This window comes from Pristiophorus japonicus, chromosome 5, assembly GCF_044704955.1.
Source record: "Pristiophorus japonicus isolate sPriJap1 chromosome 5, sPriJap1.hap1, whole genome shotgun sequence".
Taxonomy (NCBI): Eukaryota; Metazoa; Chordata; class Chondrichthyes; family Pristiophoridae; genus Pristiophorus; species Pristiophorus japonicus.
In genome coordinates this window covers 114,596,191-114,613,629 of record NC_091981.1, presented here as the reverse complement: position 1 = coordinate 114,613,629, position 17,439 = coordinate 114,596,191, and the positions used below count along the sequence as shown (strand labels likewise).

At 48.5% G+C, this 17,439-nt stretch overlaps 1 protein-coding gene across 7 annotated transcripts in view; it reads right to left on the bottom strand.

The window, feature by feature from the left end:
• Positions 1–17,439, bottom strand: part of nek10 (NIMA-related kinase 10) — a 436,136-nt gene that overhangs the window by 263,802 nt on the left and 154,895 nt on the right. For all 7 annotated transcript variants that reach the window (XM_070880873.1, XM_070880874.1, XM_070880876.1 and 4 more), the window contains one exon: positions 359–436. In XM_070880873.1, the coding sequence (XP_070736974.1) occupies positions 359–436 (78 nt within the window). The remainder of the gene's footprint in view (positions 1–358; positions 437–17,439) is intronic.

The following is a 17,439-nucleotide window of genomic DNA, read 5'->3' as shown; positions in this document are numbered from 1 at the left end:
AGTTAAGCCACAGAAACTAGTTTGCAATATTTTATGGCAATCACTTTTTGTTGTAATCTAAAAAATGAATCTTATTTTTAGCAAGTGAGGCAAACATACATCATCAGTATAATGATCCTGATTTAAACAAGGGGACTTAGAAACCCAATGTAATTCACTGCTCCATTTAGAAGCTAGTAAATGGAATGAAAACACTAATTATTAACTGCATTCATACATGTAACAATGCGAAACTCAGTCAATGTCTAAATTGATTGTTTGAACGATACAAATCAAATTCACCCTCCCGTGGATGCTTTTTCCAATAAAAAAGCATACCGCTTTAGAAAAAATAAAATTGGTGTCGTAATAAAATTACCTGCAAGATATCTGCTTTTGGTGCATTCCTTTGTTTGCTTGGCAGAATTAACTTTCCTATCACATAAATGCCATTCCCCTGCATAAAGAATTTAAAGAACAATGACATCAGAGATTTCGTTCAGATGTCAAGCAATATACTCCTGATATGCTATTAAATATTCAGAATAAACTTCCCCAATGGTAAAGATTCCAAGCTTGAATCCTGGTCAATACTGCGTCAGCTGATCTCAGCCAGGGTAGCAATTGGACTGTGACCATCATAATACCTTGGCGAGTGAGGACAGGGCTTTTCACTATACTGTGGCCCTTAATGGAAAGCACATATGTGAGACATTGGATGAGAATAGAATTAGGCTCAGCTATAATATTCTCTACAGTCAATAAAAGACTCACAGATAAAGATGGTATGGCTTTTTTCATTCTTTGAATATGTATTCTCTACATAACTTATAGCCTAGCTTGATAGAGTCTTGGAAAACTCATGTGCTGATCACGCATACTTCCTCATGAAGTTCTACACTGTCAGTATATCTGTAGCAAAGCAAAGCAGCATTACAGACGGTTCAAGGCTGAGGTCCAACAAAAAACCCGGGACCTCAAGAAAAGGTGGTGAATGGAGAAAGCACAGGAGATACAGCAGCTAGCCGACAGCCATGATGAGAGAGGATTCTTCATCGCAGTCAAGGCCACCTACTGTCCAAACTCCCAAGGCCCCATCCCACTGCTGGCCAAGAACGGGGAAACACTCATCAAGGACACCGAGGTAGTCGGGGCCCGCTGGAAGGAGCACTTCGAAGTTCTCCTCAACCGAGACTCTGCCTTTGACCCGAGTGTTCTCGACTCCATTCCGCAGCATGCTACCCATCACCACCTCAGTAAGACCCCAACACTGCACGAGGTATAAAAAGTCATAAGACAGCTTAAAAACAAGGCTACGGGAGCGGATGGAATCCCTGCTGAGACAGTGAAGTATGATGGAGAGACACTGTTGGCGCGAATACATGACCTCATCTCCCTCATCTGGAGGGAGGAGAGCTTGCCGGGAGATCTCAAGAGATGCAGTGATTGTGACCATCTTTAAAAAAGGGGACAAGTCCGACTGCGGCAACTACAGAGGAATCTCCCTATCAGCTACTGGGAAAGTCATCGCTAGAGTCCTCCTCAACCGTCTTCTCCTCATGGCCGAGGAGCTCCTCCCGGAGTCGCAGTGCAGATTTCGTCCCCTACGAGGCACAACGGACATGGTTTTTGCAGCGCGACAGCTGCAGGAAAAATGCAGCGAACAGCACCAGCCCTTATACATAGCCTTCTTTGACCTTACAAAGGCCTTTGACACTGTTAACCGCGAGGGTCTATGGAGCGTCCTCCTCTGCTTTGGATGCCCCCAAAGGTACGTCACCATCCTCCGCCTGCTCCACGACGACATTCAGGCCGTGATCCTTACCAACGGATCCATCACAGACCCAATCCATGTCCGGACCGGGGTGAAGCAGGGCTGAGTCATTGGCCCAACCCTTTTCTCAATCTTCCTCGCTGCTGTAAAGTCCTTACTCTACAGCATGAACCCACACGAGGCACATTCCAGGGACAAGGGCACTCTGTGACCTTAGCTCTTTATTACAGGACTCCAGAAGTGATGACCCTGCATGGGACCTCCCTTTATATACCTGTGTGATCAGGTAAGGAGTGTCTCCCACAAGTTCACCCCCTGTGGTCAAGGTGTGCATCCAAGTTGAGTGTGTACAGTAATACAGTGGTGTTACATTGTAGCTACAAACATCCGCCCCCAAAGTCTTATTGAGATCATAGGTTCAGTCTTTCAGGTGGTCTACGCTCCTTCGTGGAGCGCCGCAGTTGGGGCTCTGGTTGTTGGACGCTGATGTGAGTGTCTGTCACCTATGGTGATTCCAGCCTGTCCGGGCTGACCTCAGGGACTGTGCATTCTTCTGATTGCTCTTGTTGTACGTTCGCTGGCGGAAGTGTGAGCTCCATCTCATGGTCTTCTTCAGGTTCCTCCGTGTCCATGCTGAATCTTTTTTTTTTACTTGGTCCAGATGCTTACGGCATATCTGGCCATTGTTGAGTTTTACCACGATGATCCTATTCCCCTCTTTGCCAATTACAGTACCCTCAAGCCATTTGGGCCCCATGGCGTGATTGAGGACGAATACAGGATCATTTATTTCTATGCATCTCCCCCTTGAATTATGGTCATGGTACTCGTTTTGTGACTTGCTCTTGCCCTCAACTATGTCGGTCAGGACTGGGTGGATGAGGGACAACCGAGTTTTGGCTGTCCGTTTCATGAGTAGCTCTGCGGGCGGGATCCCCATGAGCGAGTGCGGGCGGGATCTATAGGCCAGCAGGAGGTGCGATAGGCAGCATTGTAGGGAGGGTCCTTGAATCCTGAGCATACCTTGCTTAATGATTTGGGCTTCCCGCTCCGCCTGGCCATTGTAGGCAGGCTTGAACGGCGCTGTCCTGACATTGTTGATGCCATTGCCCGACGTGAACTCCCGGAATTCATAGCTCGTGAAACACAGGCCATTATCACTAACCAGGATGTCCGGCAAGCCATGAGTTGCAAAGATCGCACGTAGGCTTTCCACGGTGGTGGATGACGTGCATGAATTCAGGATGATGCACTCGATCCATTTCGAGTACGCATCTACTACAATGAGGAACATCTTCCCCATGAACAGGCCCGCGTAGTCAACGTGAATGCGTGACCATGGCTTGGTGGGCCAGGGTCTCGGGCTGAGCGGGGCCTCCCTGGGGGCATTACCCAGCTGGGCACAGGTCGTGCACCTGCGAACACAGTGTTCCAGGTCTGAATCAATTCCAGGCCACCAAACGTTTGACCGGACAATGGCCTTCATCAGCACAATGCCTGGGTGCTTGCTGTGGAGTTCCCTGATGAATGCCTCCCTGCCCTTCTGGGGCATGACTACCCGGCTGCCCCATAATAGGCAGTCGGCTTGGATGGAGAGCTCATCCATCCGCCTATGGAACGGTCTGACCTCCTCAGGGCATGCTCCGTGTGCGGGCACCCAATCAGGACACATTTCTTAATCAAGGTTCAGCACCGACACGGAGGAACCTGAAGAAGACCATGAGATGGATTTCACAACACCGCCAATGAATGAGCAACAAGAGCAATCAGAAGAATGCACAGTCCCTGCGGTCAGCCCGGACAGGCCGGAATCACCACAGGTGACAGACACTCACATCAGCATCCAACAACCAGAGCCCCAACTGCGGCGCTCCACGAGGGAGCGTAGACCACCTGAAAGACTGAACCTATGATCTCAGTAAGACTTTGGGGGGGTGGGGGGGGGGCGGGAGATGATGTCATGTTTGTAACTACAATGTAACACCACTGTGATGGCATGAACGTCCATTCAGCCTGCCATTGTCTCTTTGAGATTCTGCTCTGGGATCTATTGCTGCCTGGTAAATGTCGGACTGCCCGTCTGCCTGCGGGGCTCTAAGTGGCATTTATGATATTGACTCCCTGATCCATCGCCGCGTTAGAGGCAGAATCGCGCGCGTAAATCATTTTCGTTTCTTCCTCCCCCGCCATGCAAGTTTGAGCTAACAACGCTGCCGCATCCAAGGTCAAGTCCTTGGTCTCAATTAACTTGCGAAAAATTCCCGCATGACCGATACCCTCGATGAAGAAGTCCCTTAGCATCTCCCCCCTGCAGGCGTCTGTGAACTTACAGAGGCTGGCCAAATGCTGGAGGTCCGCTACAAAGTCCAGTATGCTCTGTCCTTCACGGCGTTGGTGGGTGTAGAATCTGTGTCGAGCCATGTGTATGCTGCTCGCCGGTTGGAGGTGCTCCCCGATTAATTTGCTGAGCTCCTCAAAGGTTTTGTCCGACGGCTTTTCAGGTGGCAGTAAGTCCTTCATGAGCGCATAAGTCTTTGGCCCGCAGCTGGTCAGGAGATGAGCCCTTCGCTTGTCGGCCGCTGCATCCCCCAGCCAATGTTTCGTAACGAAGCTTTCCTGAAGCCTCTCGACAAAATCGTCCCAGTCTTCTCCAACACAGTACCGTTCCTCTGTGCTACCGGTGGCCATTCTCATGGGTCCTGAATTCCCGTTTCTCATCGCCAATGTAAAGTCCTTAATCTACAGCATGAACCCACACGAGGCACATTCCAGGGACAAGGCCACACTGTGACCTTAGCTCTTTATTACAAGACTCCAGAAGTGATGACCCTGCGTGGGACCTCCCTTTATATACCTGTGTGATCAGGTAAGGAGTGTCTCCCACAAGTTCACCCCCTGTGGTCAAGGTGTGCATCTAAGTTGAGTGTGTACAGTAATACAGTGGTGTTACATTGTAGTTACAAACATGACAGCTGTCATGCTCCACCTCACAGTCGCTGGAGTGGAACTAAACTACAGCAACAGTGAGAACCTGTTCAAGCTTCGCTGTCTCCAGGCCAGGTCCAACCTCTGTCATCGAGCTACAGTATGCGGATGACGCCTGCGTCTGTGCACATACAGAGGCTGAACTCCAGGACATAGTCGACGTATTTACTGAGCCGTTCGAAAGCATGGGCCTCACGCGAAACATCAGCAAGACAAAGGTCCTCCACCAGCTTGTCCTCGCCGCACAATACTGCCCCCCAGTCATCAAGATCCACGGCGCGGCCCTGGACAACGTGGACCACTTCCCTTATTTTGGGTGCCTCCTATCAACAAGAGCAGGCATCGACGACGAGATCCAACACCGCCTCCAGTGCGCCAGTGCAACCTTCGGCCACCTGAGGAAAAGAGTGTTTGAAGACCAGGCCCTCAAAACTGCCACCAAGCTCATGGTCGACAGGGCTGTAGTAATACCCGCCCTCCTGTATGGCTTAGAAATATGGACCATGTACTGCAGACACATCAAGTCGCTGGAGAAATATCACCAACGATGTCTCCGCAAGATCCTACAAATCCCCTGGGAGGACAGACGCACCAATGTTAGCGTCCTCGTCCAGACCAACATCCTCAGCATTGAAGCACTGACCACACTTGATCAGCTCCACTGGGCAGGCCACATTGTCTGCATGCCAGACACGGAACTCCCAAAGCAAGTGCTCTACTCGGACTCCTTCACGGGCCAAAAATAGACAGCGAAAACGTTACAAGGACATCGTCAAAGCCTCCCTGGTAAAGTGCAACATTCCCACTGACACCTGGGAATCCCTGGCCAAAGACTGTCCTAAGTGGAGGAAGTGCATTCGGGAGGGTGCTGAGCACCTCGAGTCTCAACGCCGAGAGCATGCAGAAATCAAGCACAGAAATCAAGGAAAGAGCGTGCGGCAAACCAGTTCCACCCACTCCTTCTCTCAACGTCTATCTGTCCCACCTGTGACAGAGACTGTGGTTCTCATATTGGACTGTACAGTCACCTCATGTTAAGAGTGGAAGCAAGTCTTCCTCGATTCCAAGGGACTGACTATAATGATGATCTGTATCGTATAAAGTCACCGTAACTGTATCATTGCAGCTGTTCAGTTTGACACTGAAACCAGCTTAACATTAACTCCTGCCTGAAACAAAACTGTGCAGAGCCTGCAGGGATGGGTGGGAAGAATTGCAGTGTGTGGAGGATGTATATCATTCAAAGAATGAAGATAACCGTAAGAGGTAAGTAATGCATTTTTCTTCGTCACTGTAACCCTCTACACACTACAGGAGCATACCAAAGTAATACAGATTTGGGTGGAAGGATCCTCTGTCGGTGCCAAAATACCACAGGCGCAAAATTCGGATTGGTCGCGCCCATTGTTCAGGCACTACAGGTGTTGTTTGGGTGTCAAAATGGTCTCCGATACAAGTGCACAGAATTGTGGGGTGAATCGCGTCGGATGTCATATTGGTGAGGGTGTTAGCCCATGTATAGAGAACGTCTGTCAAAAGTATGCAGTGTAGGCAGATCATGACGTCAATCAGTGTGCAACTCTAATCTGACACTAGCGGTGCCAACGCTCGAGCGAATGCCCTCTCTTAACCTCGCACAGCTGCAGGAAGGACCCCACACCAGCGCTATTTAAAGGGATCATCAACTACTTTCAGGTTAGTTGCTAGGTGATTTCTTCTGGCTGTTGCTACGATTCTACAAGTGTTTGCTGCTTTCTACAGTTGCTTCAAGTTGCAAAAGTTTACAGGGAGTGGTTTGGCAGGTACTGGAGGACTTTTTGCTCACTTCAAGGCTTATGCACAAATCACTTGCTGTCAGACATTGGTGCACAAGTAGGAAGTCTCCTTGGAATATATAGAATGAACAGACACCATGCAGCGCAGGATAGGGAGAAGAGCTCACAACAGGAGGCCATATCTGCACAGGGTGTTCAGGGAGCAATTTTCCTGCTTGAACCTCAGCGAGAAACAATGGACCGAAAATTGCGGCCTTTCCAGGTGCATATGCATGCACCCGGTGAGGCCTCGTAATGCGCATGCACCGAGAATTGGATTTTCTGTTCTGTCAAAATTTCTTTAGACAGATCCTACACATCCCCGGGAGAAGAACATCCGTGGGGCAGAGATCAGGCTATTTGCCCAACTCTTGCTCAGCGAATGTCCTTCAAACTCTTATGCCTGGTAAAAGCAGGTACATAGCTTACTTTTACCAGCGTAAGAGTTTTAAAACATATAAAAATTAAATTTAATCACTCACTTTTATATTAAAAACCCTGTCCATTAAGGTAAGTTTATTTTTAACCCAATTAAAACACATTAATGGGCCGAAAATTTCGGCCTCACCAGGTCTGTACGAAGTGCAGATGGACCCGGTGAGGCCTCGCAAAAGCCATTTATTGGGGCGCGATGATCACGCGCCAAAAACCGGCTTTTCCGTTCTATCAAGATTTCTCTTGACAGATCCTCTGCATGCCCGGGAGAAGAACATCCACGCGGGAGAGATTGGGCAATTTGCTCAACTCATGCCCAACGAATATCCTTCAAACTTTTACGTCTGGCAAAAGCAAGCGCACAGCTTACTTTTACCAGCATAAGAGTTTTAAAACATAAAAGAATTACATTTAAACACTCATTTTTATATTAAAAACCCTGTCCATTAAGGTAAGTTTATTTTTAACACTATTAAAACACATTAAAAAAATTCTAAAAATTATATATTTTTTTCTAAACCATTTAATTACATTTAATTTCAATTAACTTTAAATATGTGAGGTGTTTTATTTATTTATTATGTGGTGTTTTGGTGTTTATGGGGTTTTTCTCTGATAGTAATGGGAGTCCGTACAGAGTTCCCATTTTTATTAATGAGAATACTGCATAGTAATTGGTGGTCCAGGCCCACGTGACTCCAGCTTGTACATATGTACCTCAAAGTCATGTCCCTGTGCGCTGCACAGCGAGTCTCGGCCTCGGACCAGAATCTCTACATTCCTCCGGGACCACCAGGAAGTTTCGTAGATTTTTGGGGGGTCAGAGGCATTCGTAAGAAGGAAACCTCTGACCGCAATTTTTCCCCCATTAAATTTTTTTTTATTGTTTTTTTTCCCAAAACATTTAATTACATTCAATTTCAATTCATTTTAAATATGTGAGGTTTTTTTTGTATTTATTGTGCTGTGTTTCTTGTTTTAGGGGGGGTTTTCTCATGGGAGGACAAATGCTGTCTTCCTGAGAGAGGAGAGCAGGTTCGAGCTCCATGGAGCTACTGCCACACACCTGGGGCGGGGCCTCAGCAATCCTAGTAATCTGTTGGAGGACAGATTGCTGGACTGCTGTGTCACCCTGCAAACCTCTTCGAACACTAATGCACAGCCATGGTGCTGGAAGTCAGAATTTGCATGGCAAAAAGCAGACTTTGCATGACAGCAATCTGAGCTTCCACTACAGCACTCAGATGTCAGATGCCTGCTGCACTGGAAACTGAGACATCGGCCAGCAGATGCTGCATCATGGTGGGGTCCACAAGTGTGCTAATAGAGTTGAACACCAGTACCCCACTGGAAAGAATGGGCTCCAAGCTCTGCGCAAAGCCCTGTGTCAAGTTGGTGCCTGACTCCTCTATGCTCCTCGACATTGCATACAGGTTTATTGACAGGCTTCCCAATGCACCAAGCATTTCATTGTGCATATCCACCAGTCTTCTTCTGTAGCCTGTCCCATTGAAGTTCTCATCGGAGCCCTCGGCAGCAGAACACGTGTGCGACCTCGCCCTCCAGCAAGCTGGCACCTGTGCGTTCCTTGCCCCCATGCTCTGGTTGCAGGCCGCTCATGCCCGGTGTCTCACCATGTGCAGATCCCGCCTTTATGCTATCCTCTAAATTATACGCAGTGTCGGTATCTGCGAGTGTGAAATTGAGTGATGGCGTTTCCTCATCATCACTATCTTCTTGCTCTTCCACCATTGCCTCTTTAAACAATGAGCCTCAGAAATCTCTCTTAAGCAACAATGGATGCTGCAAATATCTCCCACTCTAGCCTGGAAGGAGTCCAATGCATAAAAATACATTGCCATGGCAACCTTCATAGCCACTGTGGTCCTTGCCCTGCTCAGAGGTTGCAGTTGTGGCTGCACCTGGTGACAGACTTCAGTGAGGACATCCTTGGTGAAGTGCAGACATTTTACACGTTGTTCCTCGCTGAGGTTCAGGTCGGAGAATTGCTCCCCGAACACCCTGAGCAGATATGGCCTCCTGCTGAGAGTAAGCACCCCGCCTCCTTCTCCTCCTCCTGCCCCGTCTATCAGCAGGTTAAGAACATAAGAAATAGGAGCAGGAGTAGGCCATACGGCCCCTCGAGCCTGCTCCGCCATTTAATACGACCATGGCTGATCTGATCATGGAATCAGGTCGACTTCGCTGCCCGCTCCCCATAACCCCTTAATCCCTTATCGGTTAAGAAACTGTCTATCTCGTTCTTAAATTTATTCAATGTCCCAGCTTCCACAGCTCGCTGAGGCATCGAATTCCACAGATCTACAACCCTCTGAGAGAAGAAATTCCTCCTCATCTCTGTTTTAAATGGGCGGTCCCTTACTCTAAGATTATGCCCTCTAGTTCTAGTCTCCCCCATCAATGGAAACATCCTCTCTGCATGTCAAGCCCCCTCATAATCCGATACGTTTTGATAAGATCACCTCTCATTCTTCTGAATTCCAATGAGTAGAGGCCCAACCTACTCAACCTTTCCTTATAAGTCAACCCCTTCATCCCCAGAATCAACCTAGTGAACCTTCTCTGAACTGCTTCCAAAGCAGTATATCCTTTTGTAAATATGGAAAGCTGGACGCAGCAGTGGGAGAAAAGGAAACCGATGCATTGACACCCCCGCTTTGACGTTGCACCCAGCCAGAATACCTGTGTCCGCTCATATATGATGAGTATGGCAGGCCATGTGTGGATGTGAAGGTGGAAATAGTTAGGGAAAGGTATTTAGTAAATACAGTAGCCTCTAGCACGGTTGTCCACTCACCGAATCCGACCACTTCCTGTGGTCGATCAGAGTCGCATTTACACTGGCGGGTTTTACGGGTAATGAGCAGGCTGGGGCAGTGTCGAAACCTTAACTATAGAGTTAGGACCTAACATAACGAAATGGGAGTGCATTTTAATGAAGTGGGAACAGCCCAGTTCGGGAGTTCTCGGGGCCGACTACATGTTTGCACACCATGCCACAGTGGATATGAAAAACAATTGTCTATGGGGGGCAGTTGATGCAGATATAATGGGAGAGATCGTAGTGATCTCCAGCGACAGTACAGACAAAGGCAGCACCTGCACAATGAAGCCAAAAGAGAGTTACGACTTAGAAGGATTAGTCGATAACATTCTGGCCCGGTATCAAGTGTATGTATGGGAGAATATGGATGCACTTGCCACGCACAAGCATGATTGCGGGAGTGTAACTGGGGTAGAGGTGAAGATAGACAGGGATCCGATGACACGGCCCCAGAAACAGTATAATTTTACCCGGGAAGCAAAAAGGGATTTGGAAACTGCTATAAATTCCCTGGTGGATCAAGGTGTATTGAGGACCATAGCCACACATGTAAACTCACCCCTATGGCCAGTAAAGAAGCCCGATAACTCATGGAAAGCCACGGTAGATTACCGAGTCTTGAATAAAAATATTCCAGCCTGTGCATCCACGGTAGCGGTGGTCGGGGATTTGATAGGAAGTATCCCCGCAGCTGCTACATCTTTCACCGTGCTGGACATTTCAAATGGGTTTTGGTCCATTACCCTGAGACGGGAGGACCAGTATAAATTTGCCTTTACCTTTAAGGGTCAGCAGTATACATGGACGTGTCTTCCACAAGGGTTTCATAATAGTCCCTCGATTTTTCACCAAAATATGGCCGAGGCATTAAAAGGACTTAAGTCAGCCAGTTCGGTTGGTCCAATATGTGGATGATCGATTGTTATTCTCCGAAAGTGCGGAGGACCACGGGCCATTATTGAGTGAGTTATTGCATTTGTTGAAGGAAGCAGGTTTTAAAGTAAATCCCAAGAAAGCACAAGTAGGCAAAGAGGAGGTGCAGTTTCTAGGTTTGACCATTAGGGCAGGAGAGAGAGCCATAGATAGAGCTAAGAGAAAGATAGTCCAGGAACTACCTGTAAGGTCTTTCTTAGGAATAACGGGTTGCTGCAGGGAATTTATCGAGGGATATGCAGCCATGGCAGCTCCTTTGTTGAGGCTTCTTAGGAAAGGAGCAGAGTGGGAATGGAGTGAGTGTTGTCAAGAAACGTTTGTTCGGTTAAAAGAGGTGTTACAGACAGCACCAGCGTTAGGACCAATAAATGGGGACCAGGACTTTAGTCTGGAGGTAGCAGCGACTGGGGCCAGTTTGAGTGCAGTGTTACTCCAGAGCGACACGGCAAGCTGAGACCAGTGGCCTATGCCTCCCGGGTTCTCACCGAAGTAGAAAAGAGCTTTTCAAAATGCGAACGACATCTGCTGTCATGTATTCAACTATCATTGTAACCCATGTATAAGCTGACCTAAGTTGTACACCTTGAGAACATTGATCACAAGGGGGTGAACTTGTGGGAGACACTCCTAACCTAGACTTTCAGGTACAAAAGGGGAAGCTCCACCCACCTTCATCACTTGAGGTTTTGGTAATAAAGGTAACTAATCACAGAGTGACCTTCTCTCAAGTATGGCCTCATGTGCATTTATACTGTATAGTAAGGATTTATCATTGGCGACGAGAAACTGGGATTTAAACCACACGAACATAGCCACTATCAGCACAGACGAGAGGTACTGTGTTGGTGATGATTGGGATGACTTTATTGAGAGACTACAGCAAAGTTTTGTCACTAAGGAATGGCTGGGACAGGATTCGGCTGACAAACGCAGGGCTCATCTCCTGACGGTTTGTGGATCCAGAACGTACTCCCTGATGAAGGACCTTCTAGCGCCAGAGAAGCTGGCGGACAAGACATTCGAAGAGCTCAGTAAGTTGATCGGGGAACACCATAAACCGGCGAGCAGCATGCTCATGGCGAGACATTGGTTTTACACGCAACGGCGGCGAGAAGGGCAAAGCGTTCCTGGCTTCGTGGCAGATCTCCGGCGACTGGCGAGCCTATGTAAGTTCACAGATGCATGCAGAGCGGAGATGCTGCGAGACTTTTTTATTGAGGGCATCGGGCACGCTGGACTTTTCAGGAAACTGATTGAGGCCAAAGCCTTGACCTTAGAAGCGGTGGCTCTGATAGCCCAGACATTTATCTCAGGGGAAGAAGAGACCAGAATAATGCATGACAAAAATCTTGGCTCAAATGCGGCAAATGACCAGGGAGTCAACATTGTTAACGCGGCACACAGTTCTCTAGGCAGACAAAGGCAATCGGACATGCCCCAGCATGTAGCCGGGGGAATTCAACTGAGACAATGGCGATTCATGCCATCGCAATGGACAATGCGGCCAGCAATGTGGCTGGTAGACACAGGGGCCAGCCAGTCCCTGATGGGTATCAAACAGTTCAAAAGGTTATGGGTGTCCAAGGTCAGGAGGCCAAAATTATTGCCGATTGACGCACAGCTATGGACATATACAAAGGAGATCATTCCGGTGCTAGGCAGCGCCACGGTAGTCGTGACCCACAAAGATTCGGAGAACAGGTTGCCACCCTGGATTGTCCCGGGGGACGGTCCCGCACTACTGGGGAGGAGTTGGCTTGCTGTCATGAAATGGAAATGGGGCGATGTCAATGCAATTTCTTCAGTGGAGCGAGTATCATGCTCAAAGGTCCTGGACAAATTTGATTCATTATTTCAACCCAGCATCGGCACTTTCATGGGGGCCAAGGTAGTGATTCACATAAACCCGGACGCCAGGCCAGTACACCACAAGGCCAGAGCGGTGCCGTACGTGATGCAGGAAAAGATAGAATGCGAATTGGACCGCCTGCTGAGGGAAGGCATCATCTTACCAGTCGAATTCAATGACTGGGCGAGCCCGATTGTCCTGGTGCTCAAGGCAGATGGGTCGGTCAGGATATGTGGCGATTACAAGGCCACCATCAATCGGGTGTCACTCCAAGACCAGTACCCACTACCGTGAGCGGAGGACCTCTTTACAACGATATCTGGTGGCAAACTTTTTTCAAAATTGGACCTGACCTCAGCTTACATGACCCAGGAGCTGGCGAGTGAGTCGAAGAATCTGACCACTATCACGACACACAAGGGGTTGTCTGAGTACAACAGATGTCCGTTCGGGATTCGTTCGGCCGCCGCAATCTTGCAGCGAAATATGCAATGCCTCCTCAAGTCGATTCCAATGACGGTGGTTTTTCAAGACGACATCCTCATCACGGGTCGCGATACTGAAGAATACCTCCACAACCTGGAGGAGGTGCTACGCAGACTGGACCGGGTAGGGCTGTGACTGAAAAAGGCAAAGTGCGTCTTCTTAGCTCCAGAGCCACGTACGGGGCATGCCCTGAGGAATTTAAACCGTTTCATAAGCGCAAGGATGAACTCGCGATTCAGGCCGATTGTCTACTGTGGGGAAACCGAGTAGTCATGCCCTAGAGGGGAAGAAAGGTGTTTATCAGAGAACTTCACAATGAGCACCCGGGCATTGTCATGATGAAGGCAATTGCCAGGTCACACGTTTGATGGCCAGGGATAGATGCAGACCTGGAACTTTGTGTTCGCAGATGCAACATGTGTGCTCAGATGGGCAACGCACCCAGGGAAGCCCCCCTTAGCCCCTGGTCCTGGTCCGCCAAGCCATGGTCACGCATCCATGTGGACTATGCAGGTCCTTTCATGGGAAAAATGTTTTTGGTTGTAGTAGAGCCCTACTGCAAATGGATCGAGTGTGACATTTTAAATTCAAGCACAACCTCTGCCACGGTAGAAAGTCTACAGGCAATGTTCGCCGCCCATGGTCGACCGGATGTCTTGGTCAGCGCCAAAAGCCCGTGCTTTACAAGCACTGAATTCCAGGACTTCATGGCAGGCAATGGAATCAATCATGTCAGAACGGCACCATTCAAGCCGGCCTCAAACGGCCAGGCGGCACGAGCAGTGCAGATAATCAAACAGGGGATGCTCAGAATCCAAGGGGGTTCCCTACAAAGCCGCTTATCACGCCTCCTTTGGCAAATAGATCCCGACCACACTCGCTCACAGGGGTTCCATCCGCAGAGCTGCTAATGAAAAGGACGCTCAAAACCAGGTTATCCCTTATACACCCTACTATGAAAGAAATTGTTGAGAGCAGGCGTCAGTCACAATGTGATTACCAGGAATGCGAGAGCGCGATGTATTGATGTAAATGACCCTGTTTTTGTCCTTAATTACGCTGCAGGGCCCAAATGGCTTGCCAGCACTGTGATTGCCAAAGAGGGGAAAAGGCTTTTTGGTCGTTAAACTTACCAATGGACAAATCTGCCGTAAACACGTGGATCAAACTAAAAGGAGGTTCAGCAACCCCATAGAAGAAGCAGAGGAAGAACACGACGTAGAGTTTACTCCAGCACAGGTGACCGAACACCGGAACCAAGTGGAGGAGAGCTCAGTCACTGTGGGCAGTCCAGACAGGCCTGAGGCACCGCAAACAGCACTCAGGCCAGCGCCCAACAACTGGAGCCCCAACTCAGGCGCTCTACAAGGGAACGTAAACCACCAGAGAGACTTAACCTGTGATCCCAATAAAACTTTGGGGGGAGGTGACGTCATGTATTCAACTATCATTGTAACCCATGTATAAGCTGACCTAAGTTGTACACCTTGAGACCATTGACCATAAGGGGGTGAACTTGTGGGAGACACTCCTAACCTGGACTTTCAGGTATAAAAGGGGAAGTTCCACCCACCTTCATCACTTGAGGTCTTGGTAATAAAGGTAACTGGTCACAGAGTGACCTTCTCTCAAGTATGGGCCTCATGTGCATTTATACTGTATAGTAAGGACTTATCATCTGCTAGCAACTTTTTGGGCAGTAAAGCATTTTCGGTCACTCACAGGGTTAGCTACAGTAACTTTACTGACCTGTCACACCCCGACACAAACGTTACTGGACGGTAGAATGAAAGATGGTACAGTGAGCAGTAACAGGATTGCTGCTTACTCAGTTAGACCTGAAGGTCGAGAGGCTAGGAGAACCAAAGCTAGCCCCGAAGCTGGTTTATCCGGGGGCAGCTCATGTATGTTCAGTGGAAGGAGTGTGGGATGTAGAGGTGGGATTCAAAGCAGGAGAACACCCGACAGGCAGAGACATCTATGTAGATGGGTCTTGTTCAGTAATAAAAGGAGAGAAAAAAACAGGCTGTGGGATTTACGATCCTGAAGCAGGGATGGAGAAAGCCATAAAACTCCCCAACACTTTAAGTACGCAGCAGGCCGAGCTAGCAGCGGTAGCGTATGTAGTCACACATCCGAATGAATTCCCAACTCCCTATATGATATGTTCGGACTCCATGTTCACTTGTAACTCCTGTAGAGTATTTAACCATATGGGCTAGACGAGGATTTAAGTCCTCAGATGGAAAACCGTTGGTGACGGCTCCGTTGTTAAAAGTCATTTTGGACGTCACGGGTAGGAACCAGAAGGATTACTACAGCCAAAAGGTCAAAGCAGACTCTAAGACAGAGCCCAAGTGGAAAAGGAATGAAAAAGCAGACACAAGAGGAGCAGGAGAAGGGACACCTTGGGATCCATATCACTGTGACTGTAACAGGCAGAGAGGGGCCCAAAGAAGTACCATTGCTGCCCGATTTAAAACAGGCTCAGTTACGGATGCAGATCTTAGAGCAGCGATTAGGGACAAGATAGATGGGAAGTCTGTAGCGGGACCTTTGGGAGCTGCAGACATAGTAGTAAAGCAGGGAATGCTGTTTAAGGGGGACAGTTGGATCGTGCTTGGGCAGTGCAGGGAAGAATTCTTGCAACTAGTGCATGGGGTCCAGGAACTGGACATCCAGGGCCAGAAACGACATGGAATAAAGTAGAAGCCGTGGGATGGTGGCCCGGGCTTAGAAGTGATGTAAGGGATTATTACCAGAATTGTCTGGTATGTGCCGCAAACAATCCAAACCCCCACTGGAGAAAGGCTCCGTTGGGACACACGAGGAGGGTAGAGGTAGACTGCCATGGCAGTCTATACAAATAGATTTCATCGAGCCACCTCCCACCTCAGGCAGAGGCAGTAAATATTGCTTGGTGTTAATAGATCTCTTTACAAAATGGGTAGAAGCTTTTCCTTGTAGGGCGGCCACCGCAGTAGTCACTAGAAAGATTCTGGTGCGAGAAGTATTTTCTCGATGGGAACTGCCCCTAATAGTGGAATCAGATCAAGTGAGTAATTTCACCGGAGCGGTAATGCAGGCCACCCTAAAGCTGTTAGGAATACAGGGGAAATGGCATGTGGCGTATAACCTCCAATCGTCAGGTCCAGTAGAAAGGACAAACCAGACCTTAAAAGAGAGGCTTAGAAAGGAGATAGGAAATACCCCGAAGAAATGGGATGAAATCCTACCCCTAATACTGATGAGCCACCGAGCCAGAGTACAGGACACTCCCCACATGCACTGATGACGGGGAGACTTATGAGGACCCCGACCCATATCCTAGCACCAGTCCTGACCGAAAAGCAGGTTAAAGAGGTCACACAGGGTAGGTTTGTCAAAGATCTGCATGATACTCTGAAGCGGCTGTATTGTGAAGCAGCTAACAATATGGGTAGACAGCACCAGCAGAATAAACTGCTGATGAAACCCTAGGTTACACAGGAATGGAGGGTAGGGGATCAGGTAATGGTCAGGAATTATGCCAGAATAGGGGCATTTGAACCATTGTACAAAGGACCATATAGCATTGTAGACAAGGCAAGCCCTATGGTGTATGCGATCCAGCTGCCAAGATGTATAAAATGGTTCCATATAAACCAGTGTAAACTGTACAACCCCGGAGAGAAAAGTAAAAAGCGGGCAACGGTCCAAGGAACTATGAGTTTGATCAGTGTAGGCCTTCCACCAATGCTGTGGGATGATGATGATGGAGACGTAAGGGACGGAACAGTAAGGCGGAGTAGTCGGGTACTGCAACCTAGGGTGCCCTGGACGCCTCCTTATTCTCCACCACCGAGTCTCCGAAAGCCCAAGCATCGGGATAAAAGGAGGGAAGCAGTGAACGTAAAAAGGTGTTATGTACATATGTGAATAACAGAAGAAGGACCTGTGAGGGGTAGGCCCCCACAGAGCAAAAGTATTTTTTTCATTTTTGTCTTCATAGGAACGAATTGAACCAGGGATACGAGATGAGGTGGACACTGTGGATGGCCATTATTATTAAAGAATTGGGAGATGGGGGAGAAACCGAGACATTCCTTGTATATGGGTGTATGGGAGGAACTGGCCCCACTGTAACTCAAGGGGAGCCATATGGAGCAACAAAGACACAACGCCTATGCTCACACTGGGAGTTGGCCAGGGTGGTTAGTTCAAATTCGACCAAGTACGCCAGACAAACCGAAAATAAACTTGGGGAGGTGTCAGTGTCCTGCCCCAGGCTGAACATCATGACCAGGAAGATACGGGTGAGAGAGGGTAAATGAGTTTGTCTGGAATGTAAAGGGATTAC